Source organism: Leptodactylus fuscus, chromosome 3 (genome assembly GCF_031893055.1).
Source record: "Leptodactylus fuscus isolate aLepFus1 chromosome 3, aLepFus1.hap2, whole genome shotgun sequence".
NCBI classification, from domain to species: domain Eukaryota; kingdom Metazoa; phylum Chordata; class Amphibia; order Anura; family Leptodactylidae; genus Leptodactylus; species Leptodactylus fuscus.
Window position 1 is genome coordinate 49,564,564 of NC_134267.1, and position 13,111 is coordinate 49,577,674.

At 42.3% G+C, this 13,111-nt stretch overlaps 1 protein-coding gene across 4 annotated transcripts in view; it reads right to left on the reverse strand.

Moving 5' to 3' along the window:
• EML6 (EMAP like 6) overlaps window positions 1-13,111 on the reverse strand; it is a 136,582-nt gene that overhangs the window by 112,468 nt on the left and 11,003 nt on the right. For all 4 annotated transcript variants that reach the window (XM_075267529.1, XM_075267528.1, XM_075267531.1 and 1 more), the window contains exon 2: window positions 236-395. In XM_075267529.1, the coding sequence (XP_075123630.1) occupies window positions 236-395 (160 nt within the window). The remainder of the gene's footprint in view (window positions 1-235; window positions 396-13,111) is intronic.

Genomic DNA, 13,111 nt, shown 5'->3' on the forward strand with positions numbered 1-13,111 from the left:
TAAAGTTAGACATCCCCCAAGTCCCCCATCTTTTGATCAGTCTGTCCATTAACTTAAGGCTTGGGGATCTTCCTGAGATATTTGAACAGTAAGTTGAAGGGAACATGGTGGTCATGGCTATGGCTGTGGCTTTACTGGTGTAGATACTGTAAGTGGCTCAGTCCATAAGCAAGCAGTATTATGCATATCCTTCTAAGGCAATGTAAAATATAGAAAACAGTCTATCCATACAAACCTGTCCTTCTGAATCAAATGCTAAGCCAGCTACTCCATGCGTGTGCACATCTTTCAGGATGGAAACTGTCTGTACGGTGTATGAATCCCATATACATATATAAGGGTCTTTTCCAACCTGTCCTGTGGCAACAAGGGTTCTGTCTGGATGTAAAGCAAGGCTGCAGGCAATAAAACACAATGGAAAATTAGAAATTTATGCTACATTTTGAACACTATCAAACTAAAAAACCATGTATATTCCATGTATATTCAATATATATATATATATATATATATATATATATATATATATATATATTAAATGGTTCATAGGGAACCAAGTCGTTCTTTTTCCCATCTTCCACCAGTCTTGAGCTATGTCCCGGCTTATACACCAGGCTGTGGCATTCTCAGTTCTGATAATTTGCCTAACGCAGGGGGCCCTTGTACCTGTCTTAATGGAGAGATGGTGCTCCATTCATAACTGGAGATCCAAATGGATCTTTATGGCCTTCCCTTAAAGATAAAAAGAATGGGTGTACACTTGTGTAACTGTTCTTCCATTCAGAGAGGGTACAAGTGCCCCAGCAGCCAGACCCCCACAGATTTACAACCCACACCCTATCCTGTTGTATTGGTGGACAAACTGCCTTAAACACTACTGCCAAGAACATTGCGGGGATTCTGTTACTGACCTACAAACCACATCCTTAGTAATGGTAAAGTAATGCATGCACAAGGTTGGCATGAGAGGGGGGCCTTTTGCCATTTCTAAGTAAGGTGCCAACATACTGAGAGCCCCACCTTGAACACATCATTGTCATAGAGGTGAAGGCTCACTATGACAATGACAAACATTTTTAATGCACTTTTTTCATGTAGACTCAAAGCACAAGGAGCTTTTGGGGGTAAGGACGTCAGTGTCTGCCAAACAGGCGCTCATCCCCAACACCCACAAGAGTCAGTTGTTTGTACAGGGAGCCCACTTACCTATCAGTATATTTTTGGCATGTCGGAGGAAACCAGACTACCCAGACCTGTGGAGAACATATAAACTTTATCGAGCCTAGTGCTAACCACTGAGCCACCGTGCTGCCTCTATGATGCTTGGTTCACATCTGTGTTTTCTATTCGGGGAGTCCACATACCGAACACAACCACAAGCAGTGTGCAGAGAAAGCACACGGACCCCATAGAGTATAATAGGGTCCATGTGCTTGCCGTGCGCTGCCAGCATGAATCATGCGGACAGGAAAGTAGATTGTGAACAACTTTCCTGCCCGCATAATCCCTGTGGGGATCTGGCGGCAAGCACACGGACCCCATTATAGTCTATGGGGTCCGTGTACTTTCACTGGCACACCGCTTGCGGTTGCGTTTGGTATTCCGTTCGGGAGAGGGTCCCTGAACAGAATACCGAACACAGATGTGAACGAGGCCTAAGAGGTACAGGAACAGAGTACAGCACCGGGTTCTGGTGATTGGGACTTGCAGCCAGTTAACCCTTTAACTCCATCTTAGACATAGCTAATTTATGTATAGTCATTTACTTTCTCATTTATTGAAAAATATTTTCAGACACATGAGATTACCAAAAAAATATCTATTTCGTACTAAGGGCAAGGCTTTAATGGTTATGTTCACACTGCCAAGTAAATTAGAAAATAAATGAGTGCCACGCGTTTCTCCAGAAATGAGATGATTATTATTCATAGATAGGGACTGACTAATGGAGGTCTATGTGTGCAGTGGGATGTATGCATGGGAAATTCTCACAGCTCCACACTGAATGTGTGAATACGGTGGCTGTATAATCAGCTCCGGGAATAGCAAAACTTTCAAGGTACAGTATCACACATCGCTGGGAAGAACCTGCGAAGAGACTGTTCCCAACAAGTTTCTAGAACTGTCATAAAGCAATACAAACAAGAAATTTTTATATCGAAATAAATCAGCCATTGTCTTAGATTAATTATTTAACCTTAGATTTGTCAGTTTTCTATGTCGACATTCCGGAAACTATTTTTTTTTCTGTACATTTTCCATCCACGTAAGTACATGAGGTTTTGTTTTTTACCAGGACTACTTGTACTTTTTTAGATGTACCATTTTCAGGTACAGATACATAAGTGGATAATTGTCATTCATTTACTGTTGGAGTATAATGGAAAAAATGCTCTTTGTACATTTTATCACAGTATGATACCAACATAAACTAAATATATTAATAGTACAGTTTTCTATGGCCATGGGAATAAAAGTAAGTAAGACTAATATGCTCGGATCCAAGGTTCTTTTTCAATTCCGAAGTTGTGGTTGGAGATGGGGGGAGATGAGTAGTGTATAGCAGATCTGATCTCATGGATAGAGCAGCAGTATACAAGAAATGCTATTATGGTATAATATAATAAAGGAAGGACAACTGTGTATTTGGAATACTTGTACTGACCACCAAGGTTGACGCTACAGAACAGCTCATTGTGGGTAAGATTGAACTTAATCTTCTAAGACTCCATGTATACGAACACGTGCTTTACCGACATGGTAACCAGGTGTTGTCACTATTATTTTCTATGGACCCATACACATGCCCAGGCTCACTGAAGGAAATCAATGAGGAATGTGAAGCCCATGGATATCAGCCCATTGTTGCACATGTTTATTTGTATTTAGCCTAAGGCCTCATTCACATCTGCATCGGTAATCCGTTCAGGGGAGTCTGCATGGGGACCCCCCAAACGGACTACTTTAAGCATTGGCAAGCGGTGTGCAGTGAAAGCACACGGACCCCATAGACTATAATGGGGTCTGTGTGCTTTCCACATGGTCTCTGCACGAGTCATGTGGACAGGAAAGTAGATCGTGAACTACTTTTCTGTCCGCATGTTCTGTGCAGAGACCGTGCGAAAAGGACGCGGACTCCATTATTGTCTATGGGGTCCGTGTGCTTTCACTGTACACTGCTTGCCAATGCGTTCGGTAGTCTGTTCAGTGGGACACAGATGCGAACGAGGCCTAGTGTGCCAGAAACCATGATTGTGGGAAATAACTTTATACAGCAACAAGAAAATGGTGGTCATCTAGGCAGGAAGTGAAATGGTTACTAGGTAAGTAGTAGTCAAATATATTATGTGAAGCTGTAGGGAAAATAAAGTCCCATAGTAACAAATCATAGAGCAGCTTAAAGGGAATTTCCAGGACTATGATACTGATCCCCTGTTCTTAGGATAGGTCATCAATATCAGACCGGTGAGGGTCCGACGTTCAGAACCCCTTCTGGTCCACTGATTGAAGGCGACGTGGCATCTGGACAAATGCTGCGGCCCCTACACTGCTTGCCCAGTCTGCACCATACATGGCATAGTGGCTGTAATTGGTATTGCAGTTCAGTACACATTCATTTGAAGCGGACTGAGCAGCAGTATGACCACGTGACTAATGGATATGAGCTCACTGGCCTGAGAATAGAAAATGGAGCTCACCCAAGTCTCATAAGCTTTTTGAACAGCTGATCACTGAGGGTCCCGGTTTTAGGACCTTGGAGATCTAATATTCAAGGATTGCTTATCGGTATCGTAGTCATAAAAACCCATTTCAGAAATGAAAGCTGAACCCTGGTAGCCCTGGCAACAGTGTCGATAAATGAGGCCCATATAAAGCTAGTGCCGAAGGGGTATAGTACGATATTTTGTAGAAAATGTTCTTTTTTGCCTCACCATAGACCTGTGCAATGTAACACTGAAAATTAGGAGAGGACGCAAGAGTTCAACACACACAATAGGCCTATAGATTTCTTATATAGCATCTCCCTTCATCATAATGTGTTCATCCATTTCATGGAGAAAAGATGCATGCTATACTCTATTTCAGGCAATATCCTAAGGCGCAACAGTACTACAAATCAGGCAAGGATGGGCTGGTCATCTGTGCTGTTAGGAACAAGGAGGGCACGGATGCCCCTGGCATCATTTACCAGTCAAGTAGAAAGACGATTTCTGGAATAGCTGAGTAGCCACGCAGTCTTCGGTATTCTCCCCTAGCTAAACCAGTAATTAATTGCTGTGGAATTCCCTGAACTTGTTTTTATTACATTTGCCATAATTAAAATAGCAGAACGCAGTTATCGTTATGGCCTCTAATTAATCACAGATATCATGTGTCTAACCTCTAATTTAGGATGTCAGGATCATGCTTGTTGTACAGGCAAACAGCAAATCTAGGGCAGGACTCGGAAAATAGAAGAATTATACATAGGGTGAGCGCCTGACATTACACATAATCATCCACAGTCACATCTACGGCTTGGGAGCAGCGTACCCTGAATTAAAGCGGTGAATTTACTGTCTGTCAGCCATCACCCTTGCCATAGCTGTATAACTGGTATCTACTAAGCGCTAGCATTCTCATAACTGCACTTATACTGTATGACGGCAGGCTTAGGCTAAGTTCACACACCGCAATTTCACAGTATTTTCTGAATGGACATTTTTAAGGGGAGAACCAAAAATCTATTCATGTAATAGAACATGTTTTATACGCAAATTATTCAGGTGTCCTCACGACTGTGACCAAGAGCTTTTGCGGTATAGGGGGACTATATGCGTCTGCCATGGGGCCCCTGGAGAGTGGGGGCTCAGCCCTGTTTTAACTAATACCCGTAGATAATGGCAGGCAAGCAAAGCTGTGGAGTTGGAGTCAGAACCAATTTTTGATCGAGTTGGAGTTGGGAACAAAAATTGCCAACTCAGGCTTCAAAATAAAATGATTATTTTTCATTATATTATACAAGTATTCATATTGTATAATTAAATACATGTATATTTGCTTTCATAAGAGTTCGATCACCAGCTTTTAGAAGGAATTGCATTGTTAGAAAAGAAGATGATAAAGAACCGACCTAATGGCCACCCTACCACCCTGAGCAAAATCCGAACTATACAGCAGGTTCATACATGGCACATCGGCTGCAGATGACAACAAGAAACCTAAAAGCATAAAATCATAGCCGGCCATGCCTCCTACGCTCTATCCTATGGCCGGAAGATAGTGCAGAAGTCAGAACAGATGCGGATGTTACATAATACATGTAGATTCACTGTGGTTTTACCATAGCAAAATGGTGGTGGAAGTTATCCAGATGGAAGCCTAATTTGATCTCTGTATGGGGCTCCATTCCATTATACGCCATTGACGGTAACGATGAAAGTGCTCTCATATCTGTGACACCAATAGCAGTAGTAGCCAGTATCCACATTAGCCAACATGTCCCACTGACCCTTATAACACTATTATAATGACCGCACCATAAATGGAAGGTTAACACGACAAATGAAATCGCTGCCAAACTGTCACTGACCCTTGAAGGATACTTTTTTGTAGAAATGTTTTCTAAGACGGGTACAGATCACTGGGACCTCTATAAAAGCTAAAGCACAGATTTTGCAGCAGTGCCGATAGAATATAATAGTCCAAACTGCACAGCCATGTGATGCCAAAGAATTTAGAAAGGTATAGCCCTCTGTACTATTAGGAGAACAGTATTGGGACACACCTTTTAATCAGTTTCATTCAGTCCCATTGTCACAGGTATATAAGATCCAACACTAGCAATGCAGTTGCACTTGAGACAGAATGGGACATTCTGAAGAGCTCACTTAATTCCAGCGAGGGTAGAGTAATAAGATGTCATCGCTGCAACAAGTCATTTTGGGAAATGTAGTAACTTCTAGATATTCCGCCATACAATGTAAGTGGTATTATTGATAAGTGGAAACATTTTGCATCCACAGCAAATTAGCCATAAAGTAGCACAGTTGGGCCCTCAGTGCAGCACATAGTGCATATTAGTTGTCAATGCTTTCATTAAAGGGGTTGGCCACTTTCAGACAAATATTGACAAACAAGTGTACAATAAAAAGATATACATAAAGTAGCACAGTTGGGCACTCAGTGCAGCACATAGTGCATATTAGTTGTCAATGCTGTCATTAAAGGGTTTGGCCACTTTCAGACCAATACTGAAAAACAAATGTACAATAAAAGATATACTATTTTCCAATATACTTTCTGTATCCATTCCTCGCGGTTTTCTAGATTTCGGCTTTCTGTCATTGATTCTGTTACTTCTAGTGGATAAAACTCTGACCATGGTCATGTGATTTACGGTCCATGGTCATGTGATGAGCACACAGGTGCTGCTCGTTATAGTCACGCACATTTTTGCGTCACTCCTGTAAAAGGGTGGACTACTCTACCGGTAGACAACTCTTATTGTTGTGGAGAATTCACTAGTGTCATCCTGTACAGATGGCTCCCTTAAGGACAATGTCCATTTTTTTGGGAGTGCCATTCTCTTGGAGTTGCATCTGCACTGCATTGCACCAACTGTACAATTTGGTAGAGAAGATACAATGCTATGGGGTTGAGCTTCAGGAGTTGGACTAAGCCCCTCAATTGGAGTGAAGATCATTCTGAAGGCTTCAGCATACCAAGACATTTTAGATAATTGTGTGCTTCCTATATTGTGGGAACAGTTTGGGGAAGGCCCTTTTCTCTTCCAGTATAGCTGTGCCCCTGTAACATCTCTGCCTGTTCGGTTAACTGCGCCACCCTCTGCTCGTATGCTGCGGTACAGGAGGTGTGTGCAGTTTAATTCCTTGCTTAGAGTTTTTGGTTGTGATGTGTGAATACGGCTCTAGTTCTGTAATTGAATTTCCACCACACCTGTCTTCTGCTCTTGTTTGCCTCTGTTCATGAAGTGGTTAAGAATAGCCTTGCGCTGTGATTGACAGCCTATCCACCTATCAACTCCAGGGTGGGTTTTTCCTCCCTATTTATTCTTGGCTCACATTCACATCGGTGCTTGTTATTGCCTTGTGCATGCTGGCTTTTCTCTAATTGTTTATTCTTGTATTCTGATTCTTGACCTCTGGATTTCCCTATTGACTACTCTTTTGGATATCGATTTTGACACTGCCTTGCTCGACTGTTACCGAACCCTTGGCTTACTGACCTCCCTTTGTTGTTGTTTGTCTTGTCTGCGTTTTGTGTTTCACATATATAGGAAGGAGCCGTCTCCAAGTTGCCGCCTATTACATAGGATAGGACTACGTAAGCAGGAAGGGACAGTGGGGGGCTTCAGACCAGGGCTCACTGTCTCTTGTGCCCCTTCCTCCAGGGTTTCTAGCAGCTACTGGCGAATTGCTCCTATTGCAATTTACTAACAGCCCCAGTGTACAAAGCAAAGTCCATAAATTAATAGTTGGGTGACTTTGGTGTGAAAGAACTTGACTGACCATCCAGAGCCCTGACCTCGACCTTCGGGATGAACTAGAATGGAGATTGTGAGCAAGGCCGTCTTCCAACATCGGTGTCTGACCTCACAAATAATCTCCTTATTGAATTGGCAAAAATTTCTATAGGTTCCCTCCAAAATCTTATAGACAGCCTTTTCAGAAGTAGAAGCTGCAATGTGGGAACCAATTCCACATTAATGCCATTGGATTTAGAATTCCTGGAGATGGGGGGGGGGGCACACAGTGGCTCAGTCTTGCAGTGCTGGGTCCTGGTGTTCAAATCCCGCCAAGGGCAAAAAACCATCTCCCCATGTTTGTATGGATTTCCATCCCATATTCCACAAAGACATACTGATAGGGAAAAATGTACATTGTGAGCTCTATGTGGGGCATAGATTTTTTTCCATATAGTGTATATAATAGGCTGCGATAAACAATATTATTATGTGGTCTTATTAACTACCGGTAGCTGTGAGAAATAAGCACACTTTACACATTACATAACAATTCTTAGAAAATTACAAGGTGTGAATTATCGCCAATAATACATTAGTTTCCTCTCTAGCAGAAAATACATATTTGACATTTTTATTACTTTCACTTGATATTTTTATTACTTTCACTCCTTCAGCCCTTGCCGGTTGTGGTTGTGTGGTAGCGGACCTGTCACCATAGGTCATGTTTATGTAGAACCATGACTACCGCTACAGATAAGAAGCTAATAGACTCGCACAATGATCCTCGCTGTCAGAAATAGAATTGAGAGGCATCTTCATAATAGACAAGCAAACAATGGCAGACAAACTGGATTTTCCGAGCTTAGATCTGAACGAATTCTAGCTGTAAGAACTTTGCCACACTAAATTTATGAGCGCTGTGTCAGACTAAATCACTGGCTGCTATTTATAGACATGTAGCTCTTCCCTACATTATAGCTGCTGCTCCGATAAAACCGATTGCTTTTATCCTCAATTATTCATCTTACACACAAAAAGAAATTTCAAAAATGGATGGAGAAATGTCACATAAATCACATCGGCCGCGCCGCGGTAATGACTTTCAATTATCTGCCTCACTAATAAACAAGGCATAAAACACGACGTGCAAGATGTTGAGGCTCCAATGATATTCTACTATTATGGAGATTTTCTGCTGGCAACAAAAATCAATGGTTTATCCATCATTTATATATAGTCAGTACGGGTATACACTACTCTACATATATATATTATTAATAGCATTTCTCCCTGGCAAACAACGGAATACCTGATAATGAACAATCCTCATATGTTGCATAGTAGCGTTAGACATTGTGGAAGACCTGACATTAGTGGATATATTCCTGGAGTTGGGGTGGTTCGGGTAGCGGGTCAGCGACGAATTATAAGCAGGGGTTTGGCTGTTAGTAGTTGTGTATGATGAAGTGGTTGGACTTGTCCATCCATAATATCTGTCACCCCTTTCCTTATCTCTATAGATTTTTTCTATGCCAGTTATATTTCGCGTTGCTTGCCCTGCTTTCTTTATTTCCTAAGATGTTGTAGCGGATTTTATTGTTTATTGGAATGGCATAATTTAAAAAAAAAAAAGACTCATATTTTTCTATTGTACTAAATATGTCTGTTCCCCATAATATAACAATTCTGGAGCATCTTCTCTTATAACTCTGCGTTGTGCTGTTTCTCCGTTATTTCTCCTTGGAAGTCACAAATAAATTACCATTCTCCTTGTCTATGGGATGTGCCCATACAAAGTCTGACATTGGCAGCACAGGATGGACGATGTTACACTGTGTAGGGGCACACACACAACCGGTAGCATCAAGTTGTCAATTTATTCCATACATGCCAATTTTCCCCAATATTCTAGAGGGCCACAATAAAAGAGAGACTTCCCGGGCTTTTGGGAGAGATGGAAAACATCCTGGATGAAGCTATACTGTGTAGGTGCACTAAAGGGACATTATGTGGGAGGCACTGAAGGGGCATTAATCCACATGGGAAACAATAAGGGGGCCTTGTACCACGTGTAGCACACTAAGGGTGCGTTCACACGATGTAACGTGCCGCGTGATGTGGCACGTATACGGCGTGTGAGAGTTTGCGCCCTGTATACGCTCCCATTGATTTCAATGGGAGTTAAGATCGTATATGCCGCGTTAGGGCGAACGCACCCTAATAAAGCTGACATTATACCGTAGTGGGCACTAAGGGGGCATTATCATTTCTGGGGCTCTAGGTGGTCACTACTTGTGTTAAAATACACAAGCAGCAAAAGCCCGAGCATACTACTGTAGCATAGCACAGCTTCTGGGTCCAGATGAAAAACCTGCACCAAGATACCCCTATGGTTTATTCATCTATCCCCACTGAAAACACTTGTCCACACGGTTTGTATATGTTTATGGGAAGTTAGGAATAAACAAGCATTCAAACCACACACAGACGTTATCTGTTTTTTTCACAGACCTATAGATTTTCAATGATGCGGTGCATTTTTTTTCCCTATCAGTATGTCTTTTAGAGTGTGCAAGGAAACCCATGCAAACACAAAACAAATATAGAAATTCTTTGCAGATGTTGTCCCTGGCATGATTTGAACCCAAGACTCCAGTGCTGCAAAGCTAACCACTGAGCCATCCTGCCACCGTGAAGTGATGCATTTGTGATGGTACAGCACCCGTGAAAAAATGGAGTTGCTTCCATTGGTCCAACCACCCCCTCCCCCCCAAAAAACTATTGTCTGAATAAAGTCATTGACTTGACATATAGTGTCCCTGAAAACATACATGCACGAAATGCGGATGTGTGGATAAGGCCATAGTAAAGAAAAAAAATGGCATACTTGGCTTACACCCTTTTTAACTGTTTTACACTCATTATGCAGCTTGCGTGGGTTAGGATACATCTTGCATCTAAAAATACACCAAAAGTTTGATGGGGTTATTTACATGGATCAGACTGGATCCACATAAATCCAAATATATTTGTTTTTAATGAAAGGTTTTTCCAAATTCCATATATCATCCAATTCCATTTTGGGAGGTGTATAGGGTCCAATACACCCAATGAGAAGTGGCTTGAGAACTAGCTGGCTGCAGAAAGATGTGTCAGAGAAGACAGCTGGTAATACTTTTATGAAATAATATGTTTAACATATTCACAAGCTGAAATATGGGACTGGTGCCAGAACAGCAAAAAATTAATAGACTTTCTCCAAAGAATATGAACAGCACAAGTCGAACACAAACATGTAAATTCCCTTTTTAAGCCATTCATAGGCTTATAAATATGATCTAATGCAGGCTTACATGATGTATGGCTCTCCGGATGTTACACGGTCCACCACTGCAAGTGGAGGTTCAGGGCCTGGCAATACCCGTCTGAACTAAAGGAGAACTGTCAGTGACCCAAACTGCTAACCATAGGTGATGGGTAAACGCCTAAACACCCCTATGTTGTTGATCATACCACTGTCATAACAGGGAAAATTAGGTTTTAATGACTCACACATTATATGCTATGGAGGAGTCAAGTGTCCGCTAGATGTCCATTAACCAAGGACGTGACCTGTACTGTAAACCCTCCCCAACCTTTCTCCAACAGGAACCCCTTTACAGAGGGCTTACAACCAAGAGTGGGCCTCAGTCTTGTCTATACAATACACAACTGGATAATACATGAGCTGCCTTGTAATGCCAGGGCTGCATGACTATTCCCAAAGCTAGGACCACCCACATGACTATTCAAGTAAAAATTGTATACTGTTGTAACATGTCTGCCTGTTCAGGTCTCTGCGCCACCCTCTGCTCGCGTACTGCAGTGCTGGAGGCATGTGCAGTTTGATAATTTGCTTAAAGTTTTTAGTTGCATGGTGTGAACTCGGCTCTAGTTCTGTGATTGTATTTGCACCACACCCCTCTTCTGCCCTTGTTGCCTCTGTCCAATAAGTGGTTAAATTTTGTCTGGCCCTGTGATTGACAGCCTGCCTTCCTGTCAGGTCCAGGGCGGGTTCATCCTCCCCTATTTAGTCTTGGCTCACATTCACACTGGTGCCTGTTATTGCCTCGTGCTTGCTGGCTTCTCTTGCTGTTTCTTTACTTGTATTCTAATCCTTGACCTCTGGCTTCCCTACTGACTATTCTTTTGGACTCCGATTTGGCAGTGCATTGCTCTACTGTTACCGAACCCTGGCTAGCTGACCTCCCTTTGTGGTTGTTCGTCTTGTCTGCGTTTTGTGTATCACTTATACAGGAAGTCTTCGTGGTTGCCACCTATTACGTGATAGGGCCTGGAAATAGGAAGGGACAGTTGGGGGCTTCAGCTTAGGGCTCACTGTCCCTTGTGCCCCTTCCTCCAGGGTTCGCTAGCAGCTTCTGGGGAATTATCATCTGGCTATTCCCTAACAACCGTGTAGGATACACTTTAATATGAATCTCCATGGATGATGGATGCCATAGTTAGGCATCAAAGGCACATGTTAAACATGGGAGAAAAGAGGGATTGTGGGTGAGGGTCACAATTAAGAAAAATTGTCATTTTTTTTTCTTTTCAGTTTTTTTCCGTTGAACAATAATCTGTGCACTATACTGTTTTATAAGAAGATACATGAACCTTTAGTGTCACAAGACTGTCAATGGACCATTTGTTAGAAGTATGTTTCCAAGGCATTTACAGCATGATAATTGATATATTCTACAATACATCCAGCCACTAGGTCCCTCAGGATCTATGAATGTCTTGGCATAGAAATAGCTCCTCCAGTGTAGTTTATGGGAGATATAAAAGCAACAGGGAGTCTTGGTATCCTTGTAAGTCCCATAATAGTAAATGAAGAGACGAAAATGGAGGGCATACTTTCCAATCACTGCAGATGCAAGACAGAAGTTGGGGATCCCCATTCTTAAAGAGGATCTTTCACCACCTCCAACAATTAAGGTCTGTGTACCATTCAATAGTCTCTGCTCTATTGATTCTGGTACAATTGGAATTTTTCCTCTAGCCCCCACCATTCCCGAGCAATCAGTGCTGTTAGTCTTGGTGCCTGATATGCTATTTACACTCTATGCAGTGTCAGATAGGAGCAGCCAAGGGGTGTGATTCTGAGCTCTGACACTGGCTCTGAATCACACCCCCTGCCTGACATCTGACAGTACAGAGCTTAAATGGGTTGTCCATGGTAAAATAAAATTTTTTAATTAGTCTGGGGAAGGTGATAAAAAAAATACTCACATCTCCCGCTACTCCACTTCCTCCTAGCATTGTTCGGTCCTGCAGCGCCATTGTTTTCTTCTGTCAGAAGTCCCCACCGCATGTGATCGTTGAGGCGGCTGATTGGCCTTAGGAGGAGCCTGGGACATCACAGGCGGTGAGGACTTTCGCAAAAGAGGACAGTAGGACTGGACTGCGCTGGGAGGACACTGAAGCACCAGGGACAGGTGAGTATGTGTTTTGTTTTGGTTTAGAAAAAAGTCACCTACCCCTGCCAAATTAATAAATAATATTTTAGCCTGGACAACCTTTAAATAGTACATCAAGTACCAAAACTACCTGAGATTGTTGCTTGGGAATGGTAGGAGCTAGAAAAAAAATTAAACTGTG